The 22,389-nt window shown below is 32.0% G+C and overlaps 2 protein-coding genes across 8 annotated transcripts in view; one reads left to right on the top strand and one right to left on the bottom strand.

The window, feature by feature from the left end:
• Nucleotides 1-16,478, top strand: part of LOC126823608 (1-phosphatidylinositol 4,5-bisphosphate phosphodiesterase eta-2) — a 78,697-nt gene extending 62,219 nt beyond the window's left edge. For 6 of the 7 annotated variants that reach the window (XM_050552535.2, XM_050552536.2, XM_050552541.1 and 3 more), the window contains 15 exons: nucleotides 2,520-2,647; nucleotides 3,528-3,643; nucleotides 4,381-4,447; nucleotides 4,865-4,958; nucleotides 5,720-5,837; nucleotides 6,632-6,717; nucleotides 7,865-8,071; nucleotides 8,656-8,735; nucleotides 9,292-9,478; nucleotides 9,641-9,820; nucleotides 11,369-11,572; nucleotides 12,544-12,608; nucleotides 13,088-13,223; nucleotides 13,667-13,813; nucleotides 14,306-16,478. In XM_050552535.2, coding sequence (XP_050408492.1) covers nucleotides 2,520-2,647; nucleotides 3,528-3,643; nucleotides 4,381-4,447; nucleotides 4,865-4,958; nucleotides 5,720-5,837; nucleotides 6,632-6,717; nucleotides 7,865-8,071; nucleotides 8,656-8,735; nucleotides 9,292-9,478; nucleotides 9,641-9,820; nucleotides 11,369-11,572; nucleotides 12,544-12,608; nucleotides 13,088-13,223; nucleotides 13,667-13,813; nucleotides 14,306-14,394 — 1,904 coding nt within the window. In that variant the 3' untranslated portion in view covers nucleotides 14,395-16,478. The remainder of the gene's footprint in view (nucleotides 1-2,519; nucleotides 2,648-3,527; nucleotides 3,644-4,380; nucleotides 4,448-4,864; nucleotides 4,959-5,719; nucleotides 5,838-6,631; nucleotides 6,718-7,864; nucleotides 8,072-8,655; nucleotides 8,736-9,291; nucleotides 9,479-9,640; nucleotides 9,821-11,368; nucleotides 11,573-12,543; nucleotides 12,609-13,087; nucleotides 13,224-13,666; nucleotides 13,814-14,305) is intronic. The other variant, XM_050552540.2, reaches the window with a different exon arrangement.
• A 2,055-nt stretch (nucleotides 16,479-18,533) lies between these two features.
• Nucleotides 18,534-22,389, bottom strand: part of LOC126823605 (mucin-4) — a 69,730-nt gene continuing 65,874 nt past the window's right edge. The window contains exon 24 of the mRNA XM_050552531.1: nucleotides 18,534-21,944. Within this exon, the coding sequence (XP_050408488.1) occupies nucleotides 21,775-21,944 (170 nt within the window). The 3' untranslated portion in view covers nucleotides 18,534-21,774. The remainder of the gene's footprint in view (nucleotides 21,945-22,389) is intronic.

Below are 22,389 nucleotides of genomic sequence, written 5' to 3'. Positions count from 1 at the left end.
TTTATCTCATTTCTGGCTAGAGGATGGTGCAAAATAAAATTTGCCTATTGTTGAAAATTGTTGGGGCGGGAGGGCGGCCTTGTATTTTTTTTTTTTTTTTTTTAATAAGAATTACTTGTCTACGGTTTTGCTTTCAGTTATATATTATACATACTTAGAACATAAACCCAAAAATCAAGTCTACTCAAACACTGAACACTGACTGAAAGGAAAATAATTTTCCATATTTAATTCACGTAATGTAGCTTACTAATGGTAATAGTGACAACCATAATTGAAATTGGTTTAAAATAAAATTCCGTACGACTATTAATAGCCGTCCATAATAACGACAATATTTTAAAGAGTAAGCCTCTGTCAGCATGTGTATCATCATCATCACGGTAAACGACACTTCGATCTAAATCTAGTATTGCTGGTTTATAATGATTGACCTAATTCCAACCAATGTCACGTGTCATCGGGATATGACTGTTTCTCAGGTTATTCGATGTGTTTCTCAGGATATTCGGTGTTCTATCTGGGGTTTATATCGAATGACTATTTAAATTTATCTAACAACTCGTCAGTAAAACCATCAAATGTGTAATCCAATTATTATTTTCCGGATTATCAAAACTACCGTTAAATGTGCTAATGACCCAGATTCTGACTAAGGTATGGTGACTATCATCGTATCGTATTCGTAGCCACAAGTTATAATAATTAACCTGTTCTACGATTCATTGTTTTATAAGTAGGATTTTTTTAAACATGGACCGACTGAAGCCGGCAATAATGAGCCGATTAAGATCGAATGATTGAAATACATTGCATTGTTGTCAATGACTTTCGGTGTTTAACACGATTCAAATTCCAGTTCACAAGGGGAGGTAATTATAATCACGTGATACAAAAATGGAGGTTCTTTCGATATCAATAAAAAAGACCCGTAAATGAGCGTTTACATCTGAATCAGTTTAATACATTTGAATGGATATTCACGTATGGGGCATGTAGATACATGCGGCATATTTTTTTTATGACTTGCTTATCGATGTTCGGGCGGGCGTTACATATTTTTTTTTTTTCATCAAGACTAATAAATAGGCCGCACGCGCAACCAATTTTGCGTGCGGGCGGTGCCCGAGAAACAACTTATTTTATTTGTGTTGCCTAAAATTGAATGATTGATTGGTTAGTTGTATGTAGCATGGTGTATTGGTAAATGAATGAGTGGTTAGTTGTATGAAGCATGTTGTATTGGTAAACTTGAATGTTTGTTATACATACACTGATACACAGTACCCATTAAGTTATATCAAGTTTTAAGGTGCAGGCTATTATAGTAATAACATTAAAATCGAAAGAGACTTCACCTTACTATTATACCTGATATAAGTATTGTGTAATACAATTACAAAATATTTACCTTGATATTTGTCTTGTCTTCCATTGTGGCAATAGAAAATACAAATCATATATAACCATTGGATAGAATAGATTCCTTCATATCTAGTACTGGATAGCTATAAGAGCCAAAGGAGAATAAATAATTGTTAATTTCTAACATAAATTCTAGATGTCTTTGTTTGATGTGAGAGTTTGAGCAGACACATTTCAGATTTGTTTATCTGTTAAAATGACAAGAAATATATTCTTATAATATTTTATTTATTATTTGATTAGTTAATTGAGATCTCTAATCATTGATCAGTTATTGACCAATCCCTAAGTTTTTGTTACCAATAATATACATGTGTGAAATAGATGCCCATCTATTGTTTGTATCCTGTTGACCAGTACTATAAATAGTAACCATGTGTTTATTATATACATTGTACTCTACAACCGTCTGTACATACATAGGCAGAAGAAATACATTTGTCAATCTGTCTGTCGGTCGGTCCATTTTTTTCATTTGTCCGTCTCTCTGTCACACATTTGGGGACACAATAGCTCTAATTGAGCTAAAATGTTCAAACTTGGTGTATTATTGTTTGAAAAGGCATTTAGTGATAGGAGAACACTGATAACACAAACATAGCTTAATTTATGAATAACAATCAGTAGCAACTTGGTGTAGGTGTTTATTAGGTAAAAAACCTTGACTGAATTCGATGATGAGCATTTTCTACATAGACTAAGCAGAGATAAGCAATTTCATTGGTCGATATTTGGTACACAATAGATTTGATTCTAATTAAGTGAAGGTCATTACAGCAATACCTCGACATAAGTTCAATCATGAACATATTCTGCTTAGATAAGCAGTTTGATTGCTTGATGCTTCGTAAAAAGATAAATGTGCAATTAATGTGTCATCTATTTAATTTGGGATTGTGGCAGAAGACATCAGCCTCACTGATGACTATTTTTATCTTTATACAAGTACCGCATTGAAGTTATTCCTAGATATGTGACAACCTTCTTGAACGGCTCAGATGACTTAGTTGCTGTGGATGTATATTTCATTGACTGGCAACTGATATTTCAGTAAATTATAAATGTTCAAATTTGTTTCTTTAACTTGTGTACATGGATCAGAGATGCTTTTAATGCCGCTGATAAGAATGGAGACGGAAGTTTAGATTTTAATGAAATTCTCAAATTATTAAAAACCATAAATGTGGATGTGAAAAAAAAATTTGCTCAAGATATGTTTGATGTGAGTATACATATATTATAAAGTTTATAAAGGCCGCGAAAGTTGAGTGGATAGGGAACCGAACTTACTTCAAATTTGAAACCTACCTGAAAAATGTAACTAGTCTATTCGGATGGGACAAAAAATGAAGGTCCTGCTCTGTTTACATTAGAATGCACAAGAAAAGACCCATAACAGTGGAAAATCGAAGAAGATTAAGCAGAAAACTAGTTGTCTATGTCCATGGGGAAATTCATTTTTCACCTATAGGGTACAAATTGACAGAGTTTGGTCATTTTAGATTTTGTAGGCTATCTTTATATGTTGATCTTTCCATGGGCTCTGTGCCATCTTCACAATGTCTTGAATTACATCATATGGCTGATACTTTGATTACTCTAGCTGACTTTTTTGTACTACCGAATCCGTTAGCAAAATGCGGCTTGTAAAAGTATGCAAAGATCATTCACTAATCTCAGCATTTGTACTTTAGCAAAAAAGGCTATTGACCAATAGCCACGGTGACTTAGTGAGTTAGACAATGGTTCACTAACCGGGAAGTCTTATGTTTGATCCCTGCGCTGGTAGAGAAAGTTCATCAGGATTTTCCGGCATGGTTCCCCCTTGTCAGTGGTGCAGGATAGAGGATTGGCAAGTGACAATGTACTGTTATTCGGATTGGATGAAAAACGAGTTCACGTGTACACATTGGCATGTACATAAAAGATCCCTTGGCAGTTGGAATTAAATATAAGAGGAGGCCATAGTGTCACTGTCCCGGTCAAAATTTTCCTCATAGCACACTGTATGGCGTATGCCCATCTTCATTAGCCCAGTCACAGAGCAGAACAGTAGAGAGTTAAATCCCATTTCATTTCATTTCTTAATTGAATGATTTCAGGCTGCTAATACAAATAGAAAAGATAAAAAGAGTAATAATACATTAGATCGACAGGAATTTGTTAATTTTTATCATCAACTAACACGAAGACCTGAATTAGAAGAATTATTTGTCAAGTAAGTAAACTATACCTCTATGATTTAGGTCAAAATAAAGTATTCGGTTTTGTGATTTCCATAAGCGATGGGCAAGCTCTATGCGATTCATTTTTTCAAAAGTCAGTTTTACTCTTAAAATCTTATTTTCTTGTCAAAACGAAATTTATTATATCTCAACACTGGGTTTATCTGTAGGTATAAATTGTTCAAAGATAGCGAAATGTCATCCCACAAAACAGTTCAGCAAATAAAATCCAATGAAATTGTTAATCCTGTGTTTGACCCAAAGCAAAGTGGTCTGATCCTTTTAATTTTATTAGTATTTTGCGTTAATTTTTGTTGTAATGCCTTGCAACTACTATGTAGTTCATAGTAAAGGGTTCGAGCATAATGTAAACTTTCATTCAATAATTTTATTAGCACATAGCTGATCATGAGTCACACTAATATGTTACAACATTTGGGAAATATTCCCTTTATTCTTGAGTTACTTCTTCTATTGTTAGTTTGATTTTCGTTTTGAGTGAAGTCTGTATCAATTAAAACAGGCCAGGGGCTGTACAGCGCAGTGGACGCTAACGGCGTAGGTTTGTCTTGTGTAATTGTTTGTGTGTGGTGTGGTCACCCTGCATATTTACTATATATATATGTAGTATGTGTTGTGCTAATGTTTAAAACAGAAAAACAAATCTATTTGAGAGGTTTGTCAGTATTTTATAATCTAACAATATCAAAATATTTAATGCTTATTATAGATTTAGTAGAGGTAAAGGAGTTATGAATGCCTCAGACTTATTATGTTTTATGAGAGAAGGACAAAAGGTAAACTGATTCACCTATTTCTATATGAGTAAAGATAAAACTTTGACTTAACAGACCTTGATGGATTTCCAATCAATGCTACTGTGGTAAACGAGCTTTTGCATACATCTAGATCTCTGTTACATTCGCTCATGATTTCTATATTAAAAAAACAAAACAAGGATGAACATTTTAACAATTAGTGTCAATGATCCATGGGTATAAAGTACATGGGAGTGACAGTGTTTAATTTACAAAGTTCAGACTATTATTCTAATAGAACCAGTCTGAAGAGTTCAATACGAACGATACTAGTCACACAAAAATTTGGGATAACTGGAAGAATCGCCCATTTCTACCTACTTTATTATTCTAATTCTACAAGTAATTTTCTTCTATGTGTTTATTTAAATTTGTGTAAATGAATTGTAATTATAGAGACATGATACAGATGAAGAATATTGTAGACATATTATTGAGATATTTGAACCTCAGATGGCAGTAAAGAACAGAGAGCAATTGAGTTTAATAGGTATATTAAATTTTATATATTAAGTTTTCAAAGTTAAAAATAAAGGAAGAAATAAATCACATGCCTTTTCAAAGTCTTTCTCATTAAAAGTGGAATGATGTTTGTGTGTACTCATAATATTCCTGAAGCAATGGTAAAAGACATTTATCATCTCATTAACCATTACTATACTAGATTGTAATTATTATAGGTTCACTTGCCATTGAAACAAAATAGTCTATACTACCTGTTGTAATTTTCATCCATATTTCTATTAAAACTATAAAAGATATATCTATATGTTATTATAATAATAATAATAATAGGATCTGGAAGAGTTGTTATCATTGACGTGTTCTGGATGGTGTGAGGGTTTAGCCAATGAAACAGTCTGTTACAGCGAGCTTTTGGCGTGTGGTGCACGGAACTGTGGGTAATCCACTAGAAGCATCAATGCTGATTGGTTGATCAAATGTTTGATGTCATAGGGTCAAAAGCCGCTTGTATGACCTCTGACGCGACCTATCACTACAACCGGTCAGATCTTCATGTAGCGTAGGCCATCGAAAGTATAAAAAACGAAATGAAATATAGATCTGTATTTAATCAGATTGTTTTTGAACTAAGTTGAATCAGGAACCAGAACTAGTTGTTGTTAATTAATCAGAAATGACCATTTTACAATGAACGGTGTAAATGTAGTAATGGATATAAGTGAGTTGATAATGCTTGCAACCATGCTTCAGGAATATGCCTAAACAACACATATATATTTCTCACAGGTTTTACAAATTTCCTGAAATCTGAGAAACAGCAGTTATTTAAACCTAAACATGGAACAGTATATCAAGATATGAACCAACCTTTTTCTCATTATTATATAGATTCTTCTCATAATACGTAAGTATAAATTTATTCTAATATATTTCATTTTCTGTTCAATATGAGAGTGACACTTACTTTCAAATTCAACTACTGAAGGATATTTTTCTAATTTGCACACAACTTTTATTGTTGTTTTAAAACCCTATCCAAAAGATGGTTGGGTGATTCTGTATTTTCAAACTCTGGACATTCTAATCATGAGTTCTATCTTCTACTGAAGCTATAGCCTATAGCGTTACATTAACTCTTGTTAGAAGTGTGATAATTAGGCAGTTATTAAGATCGACTCTTGCAAAGATTCTCTAGTGTTGAATCCCAGCTCCCAGGAAAAACCATTCAGAATGGACTGATGAACATAGACTTGCACCCAGTCATTTGCAAGGGACCAGAAAGAACATAGTCGACCCCATGTACACATTTGCATGCATATAAAAAATCGCTTGACAATCTGGTCTAGTTGAAGGGTGGGAGGTAACACAGTGTTGTCCGAGCTAATTTACTTTTATTTGATCTCCAAGTGATTAAAATATTGTCTTTATGAGATGTTAAACATTCCTTTACATTGTTCTTTTTCCTTGTTCTTTCTTTTTTTTTTTGGGAGAAGCTATGTACACTTTTTCTTTCTTTTTCTTTGTTCTTTGTCCTTGTTCTTTCTTTTCTCAGATAAGTCTTGTACTTGTTCTTTCATTTTCTCTCAAGTAGTCCTATACTTGCTCTTTCTTTTTCTCTAAGCAGTCTTGTACTTGTGTATATTGAGCCATACAAATTTAATAACTGGGTTATTAATGAATGTTTGATTTTATTTATAGGTATTTAACAGATGATCAGTTACGTGGTCCAAGTAAAGTAGAAGCATATATTTCAGCTTTAGAACGAGGTTGTAGATGTGTGGAATGTAAGTTATTTTATAATAATCCATTTTTATGCGCCCGCATTTTCATGTGGACCTATATTGTTGTCGCACCTGTCCATCCGTCTGCAATTTGTGACAACAGGTCACAATTTAATCCAATTTTGATGAAACTTGGAAGTATAGGTTTATATCCCAAAGATTTCGATTCTTTTCAATATTGGCATGTATCGGACCGTAACTTCATGGATCATGGCCCCTGATTGTACGAAAATCATGTTTTTAACTTGTGGACCCACTAGAAGTCACAATTTGTATTAAATTTTAAAAAAAAAGTTTAGATATATCACCGTCAAACATCAATGAATGAATTTCTTAAAAATCTGAACCGAACTGCCAGACAAAATGTCCGCTCCTTGTACACAAATAGTGTAAAAGTATGTATTACCAAGTTTGTGGACCCTCTATAAGTCACAATTTTTATTTGATTTTGATGAAACTTTAAATATATCTTTATATCCCAAATATTTCGGTCCTTTTCGATATTTGTGCATTTCAAACCATAACTTCCTGAATTTTTTTTAGCTTGTTCTATATCCATCTCTTGCAAAATGTGGGCATATCTTGCCTGGAAACCGCTGGTAAAACATAGAAATACAAATGTCATATCATTATGCTCTTTGTGTTTCAATAACCATGAAGACTAAAGGGAGATAATCTCTGCATTTATTTATAATTCTTTAGCTGATATTTAAAGATGCATTATGTATGATTTAGATAAAAAGAATTGACCATTCTTGTTATAATAGTTTAAAAATAGATAGTAAAAAATTAATATATTTAAAATTTCAGTCTGATTACTTTATTTTAAGCAAAGTTATAAATGTTTGATGTTGTGATAAGATTTAGCCTAAATAGTTGAGATTGTCAAGTAACATTGTTACGGTAATAAAAAAGTCTTGATTATCCATTTTATTGTTAAATTATTAAATCGTACAAATTTCTAATAGATATAATATTTCGACTGTCAGATCCTAGAGTGTTGGTTATAAATAAATGTCTAGATAATTTATAGAACATTTGAAGCCAGAAAAAAAGACCCTCAATAGGCTTACTCAGCTTTTACAGAATGCATCTTTAAGGACCCACTATATGTTTTCTCTATTTTATTCCATTTCTTTTTATTTTTCAGTGGATTGTTGGGATGGATCTGATGATGAACCTGTTATATATCATGGTTATACATTGACATCAAAGATATTGTTTAGACAGGTCATAGAGGCTGTTAAATTACATGCCTTTAAAGCATCCCCCTATCCTGTAATCTTATCATTAGAAAATCATTGTTCATTGCAACAACAGAAAGTTCTTGCTTCACACTTAAAAACTATATTGGGTGGTATCCTTTTATAAAATATCAATCAGCACCAACATTTTAAATTTAAAAAATAATGATGTCAAGTTTATTAAACATTAAAGGGGAAGCCGTAGATTGTATGTGGTACCTCTTGATGAAATTAATTGCAGAATTGAGAAGAAATAGCATCTCTGAAAGTTTCAGCTTGAAATTTTGAGTCATTCTAAAGTGATTGCTAGACTTGCTCAATGAAAATACGTAACTTATTTTACATTGAACTGTTGAACTGTAAAAACTCTTTTACCACTATATTTGCAAGTATGTAGACATAACTGTTCAGTCACTTGGAAATGGATTGGAATCTGTGAAAAGGTACCACAGAGGTAATACAGAATTAGGTGAATGGTTTCTAAGAAAGGTCCATGAAAGGTGAACCCGTTTGATTCAGTAGTAAGCCAGAAAAGCTGATGAAAATCTCATGAGGTTAGGCAGGTGACCAAAGTAGCCTGGGATCGAATCCATGACACTGTTAGACTATTAAGCCAATATATAATAGTTGACCACTGAACTTGATCAAATCTTGTAGTAGAATATTTTTATTAATTCATGACCTTAACACTATAAAGATTTATTATGGTCACCAGAGGGAGCTTATTTAAAAGCTATGCCATCACCAGAAGATCTTAAACACAAGATAATAATTAAGGTAAACATACATAAAGTAACCATCGATTCCATTGCAAATATTCAATAGCTTAAACCTCAGTGAGCAAAATGCCGACCAGGTCTCGAGTTCACTCCCTATGTTGGCCAGTTTCCCCTTGTCAGTGGTGCCGGACAGATGGCCTAGGAAAGACAGTGTCTAGTTTTTCGAATGGTTGGAAAAAAACATGGTCCTGTGTACCCATTGGCGTGCACGTTGAGAGATGGAATTCATGTCAATTAGAGTTGGTTGTACTATCGCTGTCCGGGCAAGATTTTCGTCACAGCACACTGTATGGTGTATGTCCGTCTTCATTACCCCAGTCAGTGCAAAAAACTATTTCATTTAGACTGGATGTTGAATTTTTGTGTCCTTGACTATTTTAACACGGTATTATCCAGCCTGTAACAAGGTATCAGTAATATAGTACTAGGTAAAATTTGTAGCAAAGAAATCATGTAGCAATTAAGACTAATGCAGAGATATGATTATATGATTATATATAGATAAAAAGAAAACGTTTTGATGGATTTAACAATGTTCACATTTTTTTTACAAGGGAAAAAGACTACCGTTTCCTGAAGCAGAAGTTGTCAGTGATGAAGATGAGTCTGCAGAAAATAATAATAATATACCATCTCCTGCAGAAGATAAAAAGTCCAAACATAAAATGGTGAAGGAGATGTCAGATATTACTGCCCTTCAAAGTGTTAGTTTTAAAGGTGTAGATAGGGCAATGGCAGAAGGTATTTATTGTGATTTTTTGTATATTCTTTCTGATAAAATAGCCTACATATTCACTTTTAATTATATACGGGTACATGTTAATTATTATATACATGTATGCTCTCTTATTATTATCAGAATTCAATCATTTTAAAGATGATTTATCATAACTTGTTTTGCAGATGGAGCATTTGTAATATTTTCATTGGTAGAAGGAAAGATAGAGAAATTATTACAGACACAAGCTTGTGAAGTAAATTTATTAAGTCATAGTAAACTGTTGCGCATTTACCCTGCTGGTTCACGTACTGACTCTAGTAATTATAATCCAGTACCAATGTGGAATGCAGGCTGTCAAGTAGGTAAGGGATATTTTAAACTTTATGTGTTGATTTCTACCCTAAAATACTTCATTTTTTACTATGATTTCAGGCTGATACTAATCATTCATCTTATACCTGGCTTTTGCATGGGCTACGAATGCCATGAATTGCTCCGAATCCAAAATTTTTCCGATTCGCAGATAAATCGGAAATGATTCTTGAAGTTTGTAAGTGATTTTTGAAACAAACCCTTTTCTGGCCAGTTTTCATATGGGTTACGAATGCCATGAATCGACCCGAAGCCAATCTTTTTCCAATTTGTAGATAAATTGTAGACGGTTCTTGAAGTTCGTGAGTGATTCTTATTTGGTTCTTACACATTTGTATTGTTCGTAGCAATTCGTAGTTCGACCACGAAAGTTTTGGTTTGTCAAAAACTTTCATGGACGATCTACGAATTATGGAATTTGTAGATGTATCGTAAACCTGTCGTAACCCATTCTTACTGTCCGTAACAGCTTCCTATTCGATTGTTTGATGACTAGTGCCAATTATCTTAAACTTTTCGTAGCTTTAACGACATTATTCATCACTTAATTCTGCATATTCGTAAGCAGTTCTGCATATCTGTAACTCATTCGTAATTGAATCACTTTAATTTGTATAGATGATTCTTTCATTTAGTAGAACTCTACCTTGATATCTGGCATATTTTTCACCTGATTACCCACGAATTTTCATAACTCTTTCGTAAACTATTCGTAACTGCTACGTAACTACTACAGGTTCTCTACGATCTTTTTGATTTTTTTTACTAAATCATCACAAATTTTTATTAATTCCGATTCACCACTATTCGGAGTGATTTGTAGTATGCATAAGCGAGGGAGAGGTATTGGGTTTAACACCCACTCAACAGACACTAGGTCATTTCTTGAATAACATGATGGTTAAATTTTATTTTAATAATTTGCTTGCATGTAGGGGTCTTTAGCAGTAGAAGGAAACCTGCAAACTCAGAGAAAAATAACTAGACTGGAACACGACCCTATTCCTTGTCACGTGCAACAGGGGAATCGAAACCTAACCACTTGACTCAATGAAAGACCATATGATCCAATGCATATGCGTTAAACCTTTGCAGTTTGCACACAAAACATCTGTTCAGCAATGGATCTTCCTCCCAAATTTTTAAAATATTATGGTAATACAAATACCATTCTATAGATATCTTTATGTGTGTCAATTTATAACAGGCTGTCAAATAAAAAGCACATATCTTATTAAAAAAAGACGAATGTGGAAGCCAGCTATCGATTGACCATCTGCATGCAGTATTTCAACAAAGGAGTAGCTTGGTGCAACCGTTGAGAGTGGAGATTTATCAAATTAAAAAATGCATCTGACCCCAATTTGTAAAGTAATTTTTCTGCAAATCAGTTTATAGTCCTTCTGTATATGTAATTTTTGAATAAACTTCAATGCTTTGTAATGCTTGCAAACTGATTTTGTGACTTGTGTAGCTAATGATAGCATTGACACTATTGAATTATATAATTACAAATGATCTTTTTTTTTTATTAATAGTTGCATTGAACTACCAAACAGGAAGTGAACCTATGCAATTGAATCATGGAAGATTTTTGGATAATGGAGGTACGGGTTATGTGTTAAAGCCCAACTTCCTTTTATCAGGTGAGAATACCGGTTCATCTTCAAACAAATTCCCCAAAGCCACGGTTCACAGCATGCGACCTCGAAATGACCCATTTCAACCAGGTTACAACAGAGGTAAGGACGTCAGGTCATTATTTGGCGATCTTTATGCAGAAACATTTGGTGGAAGTATAATACCTAAGGGCTGAGATAACAATTACTTTGTTAATCAATTATAACAAATAATGGTGATAATGGGATATAAACATTCGTAAAAAGTTGATATTAAATATCAAAGGATAATGTTTATGAAATCATAGAAAAGAGATTATTATAGTGCTTCTTTAATCTTGAAACAGCTATTTTACAATTTCTGATTAATTGCTTAAATTGTTTTGGAAACTGATGATAATTTGGGAACTAGACTTACAACTAGCCCATCTTTGGTTTTGGTCAGAGAGTTAGAGCTTTCAGGATTTCATTCCCAGTTTCAATTTCAATTTGTAAAAGTCTATATGACTCATTCTTGTCCTTTGCTTGTTGCACATAACCATAGTCAAATAACTCCCAACTTTCATTAATCTCAAAATAACCTTAACAGTGTTGATGAGACATTGAACTTCATTCTTAGCTTTCTTTTTGTAACTTCATATTTATCACTGCTGACAAATAATACCTTACTAAGCTGTAGCTATCAACTTGTAACAAAAGGGTGATTTTATTATTCCAAATGATAACAGTTCAGTACAGTTAAAAATATTACTGTGTTTAAATGTGCTGCACAATCTGTATCATCAGTTAGAAATTAATAACAAAAAAACACTCTAAAGATGCAATTAAATTTTTATCTCATAATGTATTGGGCCTATTGATTAATATTAATAAAATGAGTTGAATATTTAGTTTGAAAGATATGTATATATCAGCCATATGTGTAATATTGTTACTTGAAATAGCCATTTCAAAATATCGGGTTGAGAAAAAAAAGAAAAATTCTGGATATTTTGACAGTGCATTTTTATATATATTCACATCTTTGAAATTTATTAACTGAAATATTATATCATTGATAGTGTTTATAAATATTTGTGGTTTTTTTTAAATAGATGCAATGTTTGGTATTGTCAATGGTACTGTTGTTAATAATAATACAAAGACTTTACGGATTACAGTAAGTAAATATTTCTAATATTTTATTTCCTCAATTTTATCGATTAGGTTTCTATAGAATTGCTACAAATCCTTTTTGTAAACATTCAAAATTGAGGCAGGGACACATTATATGATAAAGGTGATAAACCTATTTGATGTAGGTCAATTAAAGAAAATTGTTAGTTTGACTAGTGATTAGTGATAGGACAAGCCCTATGTGATTCAATAATTTAAATATTTTTAAGCAGATATCTGTTTACCAATTAAGCAATTTTAGTTTCTTTTTTGACTCATATGTATTGTGTCGACACAGGAACACACAATTGATTACATTTCGACATAACCTTTATCTATGCATATCAAATTTTCAATGAAGACCAGTTAATTGTCATCTTTCACAACAAATCAAAACACAAATCCCAATGGAATCGATAATTTTATTTTTGACCTAGATCAAAGATTTCTAGCCATTTTAGATAACTATGCCTTTTATAACAGATTGTTAGTGGTTATCAAATACCTAAACCTAAAGATTCTGATCGTGGTGAGATTATAGATCCATTTGTCAAAGTAGAGATACATGGCGTTTCATCAGATTATCACGAAGCAAGAACAAAAGCTATTGATAATAATGGTAAGACGTTCATTTTTTTTATTCAGTTAAAATTGATATTCCTTTAATTTGCAAAGTTTAATTACATATCCGTTGATCAGTGGATATACATAGATCATTTGGAAATATAATGCTCCAACCAATAAAATTTACTCTTGTGATTTTTTTTCTCTTGGAATTTTAAATGTCATATGCTAGCTATAGAGCTTAGTGTTAAGAAGTCAAAGTTAATCACATGCTTTAAAAGTCAAAGCTATGATGAGAGAAAACTTAGACCAGTAAAATTTTAAATTTTAATTTTCGAAATTGTCCTTCCTTATGCCTTTAAAGAAGTCTTTAAATAATGTGTAGTGATAAAAGGTTAGAACATTAATTTTATATTTTTCTTTGTATGATAGTCTTTCGAATTCGCTAATTATCTCTTAACAGTAGATTATGGTCTTGTTTGTCTTTGTGTTTTTCAGGATTAAATCCAAGATGGTATGAGTCATTTAATTTTACTGTGCGTGTACCAGAATTAGCTATGGTGAGATTTGTTGTTAAAGATGAAGATAGAGGGAGAGATGATTTTATTGGTTACTATTGCTTACCTTTTAACAGTATGCAAGAAGGTAAGTTCCAAGTCTTTATGTCTACTCTAGATAAAACTAATTTAAAAAAAAATAAAATAAATGTCTAAGCTCTGGGAAGATACCATACCTATAATAGAATATTAGAATACAACAATATATACATGTATTTAGCTTATATAGCAAATTTGGAGCACTTTAATATAGTGAGTAGAATGTTGGGTCAGTAACTTGGAGGTCTTGTGTTTGATCCCGGTGTGGGGCTGAGAAAGTTAATCTGCATTTTCCGGTGTGGTTCTCCCTTGTCAATGGTGCAGATTAGAGGAAGGTATAGTCATTCGTATGGGACAGAAATCCAAGGTCCCATGTACACATTGGCGTGCACATAGGAGCAGGCCGTATTGCAGCTGTCTGGACAAAATTGGCCTCATGGCATACTGTATGGCATATGCCCATCTTCATTAGCCCAGTCGGAACAGAACAGTAGGATGTGAAACCCCATTTCATTTCATTTTGATATGATTTGTATTTCAGGTTATCGACATTTCCCAATATATAATAAATATGGCAGTCAATACAGCCAGAGTATGATCTTTGTACATACAACAATCCTAAGTTCCTAGTTTGTTGCTGGTGAATCATATTTTAAGAAATATGAATCTACTATCTATACATAGTTTGTTGCTGATGGATCATATTTTAAGAAATATAAATCTACTATATATACATATATAAATATATATAGAATGGCCATGAAGAACAAAGGGGTTTTAAGTGCTAATATTATATTGAACAGATACTTGTAAATATTAACAAGGTTGTAAATATTTCACCATTTCTATTTGAAACAATCAAGATGCATCACTCACTCCAAATGGCATTTTCTTTCCTATTCATGCAAAGGTTTTATATAGCCTTAATTAATTGTCCAGCAAGCAGTGCATGTAGGAAATAGGTAATTGTATTGGTTGATTAAGGAAAAATGTCCAGAAATTGTCAAGAGTAAAGTAATAATGCTATGGTTTTACAAATTCTACAAAATTGAAACAGATTAAGAAAATCTTAGAAAAATATGAATTTCCAGATTATTTTTATTTTAATCCACACCATATTACTTGTAAAGCTGTAATATAACTAGGAATTAGAGTGGTTTTTACCCTCATTTGAGAGCAATAATATGTTCTAACAATATATATATTATTAGAATTTGCAGTTTACTTGGTCACATTATAGTGATATTTATATTTAAATATAAATGTACATAATGTATATTATTTGTAAATGGCATTGATTCAGTGTACATGAACTTATTATTTGTAATGTGAAGAAGGGAATCTAAATAAACCTGAAAATGCAATAATAAGATGAATTTGGTTGTCAACCTCTCTACACAAAAATATCCTAATGTACATATATATAGAAGAGGCTTTATTTATTTAGTTACTTAGCTCATAAACTTTAATTGTTTCATTTGTAGGTATTTTTTAAATATTCTCTTACATTATGCTTAATGAAATAAAGTAAGTTTTATGTAAAACAGATCAGTTTAAGAATATTGAAATATTAGACTGATGGCTGTGAATTTAATTCACTTGTATTGGTATTTGTCACATATAGATAAATATTTTTCTTTGGCGATCATGTGACCCTAAGTGTTACGAATTGATAAAAAATGGATAAAATATTTAAAAAGTTTGAACTAATTATATAGAATTTAATTGAATGGCAAGAACTAATGAATTTTTTTTTTTGATCTCATCTCATATCGATTTTCAAAATTCATTCAAAAGAAAAAAAGTTTAAAGTTTATTTAAGATTGAATGCAATTATTATTATTATTATTTGATTTATATAGTGCTTCATCACAGAGTGTTTCTAAGCGCATTCAGAACAAAACAGTTCAAAAACATTTTTTACGACTGTTTCAATAATTAACTTTGATGAATTATTGAAACCTGCTTACAGAATATTTCATTGCTAAACTTTTTTTTAAGGTTTGTACTTAACTAAATTTTATTTTTTATTAAGATAGTTTTGTGTTGTGAACATGCAATATGAATTTTTATATTCATTCATATAGTTGCTGAGATATTAAAAAGCTATTTTACATTTACTGCCCTGAGCAATAATATAGTTGTATAAAATTGGAATTACTGTAGGTTGTATTTGTGATGAGTTAAAAAACATGTATAGGAATTAGTTTTTTCAAATGTATGCTGATGCAATAAATAAGGTGGTAGAATAGAACCACTGTAATACCTAATGTGAATATACATTTTTTTTTTGGTAGTTTACACTAGTTATAGAAATATATTAGTTTGTTGTCTGCAATGCAATAATTATCACCCATAGTATTTCAGAATTAGTAGCATTAAGTATTGAAATACAGAATATTTTTTAAAAGTATGAATATATTGATGAAAAATAAACTATGGTTGCTGAATTATTATCTTATATGCTTTTACTTACTTCGAATTGTCAGATATATTTTGAATTATGCAATACAAAATTTTTCTATTATTTTTACCAATTTTTGAAAACAAATATAATATCAATGAACTAGAAAACAATTAAATTCCATTCTTTTTGTCATTTTTTTTTTAAAACAGAAAAATTGTTTTGTATGTTATTGTAACAGTTTTTATGAGCAGAACTTGATATATATTCTGTATATATTTGGAGAAGACATTAAACTTCTAATCCGACTACAAAATATGCATTGTTTTGTTTCTTACTTTGCCAGCAGGTGTCTATAAAGCCAAGAACTAAGACCCTCATAAAATGTAGACTGGTAAACTGCGTGTAAAGACGCTGGCTCGCTAGCTTCGAGAACGGGGGTTCATTCCTGGTGTTGCCCGAGAAAGTTGGGATATGATAACAACAGAAGTCCCGTGTGCATGTAAAAGAAGTTTTGACAGTTGGAATTCAGTATACGAGTAGGCTGTTCAGTCAAAATTTCCCCCATGGCACACTACATGGCGTATGCCCGTCTTCATTAGCCCAGTCGGTACAGAAAAATAGTATGTTAAACCTGATTTCATTTATAAAATGTAGACCATGTTCTAAAATGAATACCTGATATTGCAGACGAATAGAGTTAATGCAAAATTATAAGGGGGTTTTAAGAGGTGGTGACTCTTCTGAATGGTCAGTGAAAAATATCATTTTCGAATTAACTTGATTTGACAAAACAATTGATTTGGTGGTCTTCGAATTAGAGTTTTAAGAGGGTGGACATAATATGAAGTTAAACAATAATGGTATATTATTTAAGCTTTTCTGTCTTCTGAAATGGGGGTGGAAAGATGGACTTGCAAGAAGCAGGCCAGTATTGTATCCACAAATAAAAAAACCATACAGAATCGACAAGTATGTATAGTCAGGATTTCTAAAAAAAAAAACAACTTGTGCTGTGTTGACCTAGTGGAGAAACATCAAAATGTATCTCCTGTAGTTTCAGACGAATGCCCAATCAGTATAACATTGTGGGACAGGGGCATGTTAAGAGCATTGAATGCAAATTCCAGTATAAGAAGGATCATGCGAATAAGACTGCCATATGACATCTGAAAACAGGAACTCTAGGAAGAACAAATTTTAAAACCATAAGTGAATCCATTAATAAATGTTAATTAGCTATGTAGTGGTTATAACTGGCACAACCCGCATTCAAGCAATAAATTTTAAGGATTATACTGGATTTAATGAATGCTATTTCGCCCGTATATGCCGGAGGTGTCCTAAGCTATTTTCCAAACCTCCGACCAGGAATATGTCCAATTGGACATCAAGATGTGGTAAATAATATTCAAAATTCCAATCCTGAACAGAAGTCTTGCTTCTCATTTTTCGATAAACAATCTTTGGGACAAGTTTCAGTCAGCCCACTGTCCATCACATAGCACAGAAACTAGTCTTGTAAGAGTCTTAAACGACATCAGATTTTCTGTGGATAGGGTTTATGTAACGGCACTTATTCTATTGGACCTTTTGGCAGCTTTTAATACTGTGGATCAACAAATCCTCTCCAGTCGCCTCAGAAATGAATTCCTAATAACAGGAAGTGCACATACTTGGTTTATGCCCTACCTTGAAAATCGCAGTCAACAGGTTATAATAAATGATGTTAAATCTGACCCAGTTATCCTTAAATGTAGAGGACCCCAGGGATCGCTTCTAGGTCAAATGTTATTCTTCCTCTACTCGTCATTTGTGGCTAACATTATATCCCAACACGGCATCGATCACCTTTCATACGCTGGTGATACACAACTTGTGTCATCCTTCAAGACAAATCAGATCACCCATGCTCGTAACACCGTAACCTTATGTTCTCGGGATATAAAATCTTGGATGACCAAACAAACTAAAATTAAATGTTGATAAGACAGAAGCAATCATTTTTGGAACAAAGAAACGATTACAGGAACTATCTGAAACAAGTGTAACCATTGGAGATTCCACCATTCAAGTTTCTAGTATGGATAAGGATCTTGGCGTGGTCCTTGATTCATGTCTTACCTTAGAGACTCAAGTTGATCATCTGTGTAGATCGTGTTACTTCCAGTTGCGACGTATTGGCGGTATTAAATACATCAACACTGCAGATGCCACAAATTCTATCAAAAATTGACCATTGCAAACAGTTTACTAGCTGGTAGTACACGAGTTATATTGTGCAAACTCCACTTTGGACCATCAAGGAAATCTAGTGGAGAGGACTAAACGTGAAAATTTGAGAGAATAAATAAATGATAAAATCTTGGGTTTTTTTAAACTTTATTTTTAACCAGTGCATATAAATATAATATAGTAAATATAGCATCATCATAAATCAATGATTTTGATTTTGTCGAATTTAAATTAAAATGTCTGGGAGGCCAAGAAACTCATTATAACTCATGAATCACGACTACGTTTCAATAAACTCTTTTCCTACAGATATTAATTTACCAATCCTCAACACAACATGTGTCAAGTTTAAAATATTTTATCGTTTTCAAATTTGAGTACACCATAATAAGTTTCTTGGTCGACCATGACAACGTGTATACATACTAAAAAAAAACCTATCAAAGATCAAGACTTTTTACAAGTTAGCAAATAAACACCCTGAAATACTTTGAAACTAAGAAAATAGACAGGTATAGAATATTCATGAATAAAGCAAATAAAAACAATTCTTCAGATTTCATAAAATGATTACATTTAGGCCATACAAAAAAATATTCTGGCTCTTAGACAATCCTTACCCCCAAAAAAAATCTGATGCAGAAGGGTGGTTTTTATTTTTGTGTTTTCATTTTGCCAAAGGATCACTACTGGGTTAAATGACTTCTCATAATATTACTTTTCAGCTCAAGGCACTACATGTATCTCATCGCATTGTTTAAACGGGAATGTGTGATTATTGTGACAAAGCTAGTGCTCAATAACTTTCATAAAACTTTCTATCTTATAAAATAAAAACTATTATTGAGATGCAGTGAACTTATTGACCCCCAGCTGGTTTTGATAATATATGATATTGGCTTTTCAATTCAACTACACACCTTGTTCTAAACATTTACGCGCTGTGTTGTAATTAAAGACTTAATTAATCCCATATGAATTGACACTGTAGATATGACCTATGTACACATATACCAGTCAGCGAATTCATATGATCACTTGTAAACTCCATTTATGATAATGACCTTGAGTGTGTACGTCCAGTACCTTATAAGACGTTTGTATCAACTTTCCCTATTGTTGAAATGTATACAACCATACGTTTGCTGACAGTAGTTAGAAGACGAGGACGAGACCGGAAGACGGAGAGACGGGAGGAAGAGAGGAAGAAACCGAAACTGATCTCTGTTATCACTATAATAGTGTTGTTACATTATCCAGTATCATTTATGATTGTCATTTATCAGGGTTGTGTACTTGATATACGAGCCTATGTCACATTTCAGGCTTCATTCAAATATTTGTTTAGAGCTACTCGCTGTAACCGGGTATAACATTTACACGCGGTAATTAATGACTGTTTATAAAAACGGGTTATGCGGGATTATCTGAGAACCAGGATTTTTTTATATGGCATTATTTCAAACACTCCAAAATCAGACGGACTAGGTTTGAGTTATCCACAGTCAGTTTTATCACTTCTCATTTCTTATTCTTCGTTAAAAGTTTACGAGGTTTTCAAATTTCCACCCAATCAGGTAATACATATATATATTTTATATACAGTCATAAATAAGAGGGCTTCATAACAAGAGTTACCACCTTTATTTCATCACCTTTATATTGCATGAAATAGTAAAATATATTCTCAATTTACTGGAGCCAGAACCTTTCAAACAATAATGAAATGGCTTAAAGAAACTTAATTGATGTCAATATATCAAACCTAACCAAATTATTTTTGAACTACAGATTAACTCCATTTTACGCTAAATTACATTATAATTAACGAGCGAAATAATCGAAATTTAAGTCAGATAAAAATGAAATCCAATAATTTTTAGCTTCTAGAAACGATTTCTAGAATGACTGGGAATAAATCTCTTCAAGGCCCTGCCTTCATTTGTTCTAGTAATATTATCAAACCATCGTAAATCTATACTTGCACCACCCCTTAACTCTTCTCGCTCTTCATTCTTAAAAAAAACTCACATTCTTAAGGCTCCAGATTTAACAAAATATTTTGCTATTACAATATCATTCATTTGTTCTGGTAATATGATCAAACCATCGTAAATCTATAATCCCACCACCCCTTAAATCTTCTCGCTCTTTTTATTCTAAAAAACTCATTTCACATTGTGTGTGAAACAATCATAATCAAATTAGGTATTAATGCAAAAATATAATTAATAAAGGAATAGAAGTATGCTTTAAAATATATATTTCTCCTATTTGGACGGATAAGATAAAACTTTGAATTAGCCTATGCAACATTCAATATGTTATAAATATACGTGTGATTCGTCACATGAGGCAGATAATAAATTGAAAATCTGACGACCTTTAAAAATGTGTCTATAAGGTTTACAAATTCTCCCTATAGTTACTGTGACTATCGTTAATTTTCAATATCATTGGTTTATAATAAATTATTCTCTGTCAATGGAATTAATGCTTGATGGACCGCTGTATTTTGTCAATGTCTTTTTTTTGGTACAAATCCATTCAACTGGGTCGAAAAAGGGTAAAAATAATGGGAATATGACCAGAAACCAGAGCCAATAACTTGATTCAGTGTTTAATGTTATTTCTTGCAATGTCTGTGTAGTTTTTCTTGTCCACAGGTTTGTCTTGTCGGTTCTGCTTTGCATGAGATTCTTTCATTATAAACACATAAAATATAAGCAACTATATACAAGTACACAAAATGTAATCACAAAAATAAATATATTTTGATTTTCTTAAAATTGGTTATTTTCAGCAGTAATTAGAAAACGAATTTACACCCTAGTAATTTATACCCTGCAGAAATAACGGATTTTCAATTGTATAAATTTTCTGAAGTCTTGAAGATGCAAACTCTAATAGATCATTAATATTAAAATATATTGTATACACAAATATACACAAATTGAAGTCAAACTTAAATATGGGTATTGATAATACATTAATTTATCACAGTTCAAATATTTAAACATTATGTACCGTAGTAACTGTACATTTCACTTTAAATATACAATCATGAAATTTATAAGAATGTTAGAAAAATTGTGCATTATACGGTATATATTGTGTCATCAAAAATGTAACTATTTGTTAAATAGTGGTATAAATGTTTCCATAAACCAGCAGATGTCTTTCAAAGAATTATGGATTCGAGAGAACCCAAAACAGAATTTTAATATATAAATATATACCCATGTATTTAAAACAATCCATTACTATTTCACTTATTTTATAAACTAGATTTCCAAATAAAAAATAATATTAGAGGACATTAAAATGGACGGACAACACACCTGATACATATCTCCCTCACCATGCTCTGTTTAATTACCACCATGCTCTGCTGCTCTTAAATTTTCTGTTGAATTGATTTTATTTTCCTTTTTCTTTTTGATAACGACAACAATAATAATCACAATGATAACAACGATGACGATGGCAGCAATGGTTCCACCAATAATGGCACCAAGATTACTTGATTCGTCAATACTCGCTGAAAGATAAAAAAAAAATACGGGAAATAAGAACATTTATTTTTGTTAGGTTACTCTATCACAGAAGTAGAATACTTCTTAATAAAATCCTTAATGATGTTGAATTTCTAACATTTAATGAGATAGGAGGGGTGGTTGTCTGCTCCAAATACTACTTCCTTTGCAGATATTCAAAATTACTGCGCTTCATCGCCATTGGCAGAAATGTAGTATAAATGTGTTTCTATGTTGACCTTATCACTCAAACACCTTTTTTTACACACTGATCCGCAGTGAATATTCGCTTGGCCGCTACAATCACTGATAAGGATGACATCGATGCGACTTAATGACTACAAAATATTAACTTTTTTCTTTCGACAAATTAAATTCTGAAACATTTTTTTTTAGTATTAGAAAAATAAATAAAGGTGTTTGAAGTATATCTTGATAAAAAATATTCCA

This window comes from Patella vulgata, chromosome 6 (genome assembly GCF_932274485.2).
Source record: "Patella vulgata chromosome 6, xgPatVulg1.2, whole genome shotgun sequence".
Taxonomy (NCBI): domain Eukaryota; kingdom Metazoa; phylum Mollusca; class Gastropoda; family Patellidae; genus Patella; species Patella vulgata.
Note: the sequence above shows the minus strand (reverse complement) of the source record. Positions and strands in the feature narration are given on the sequence as shown.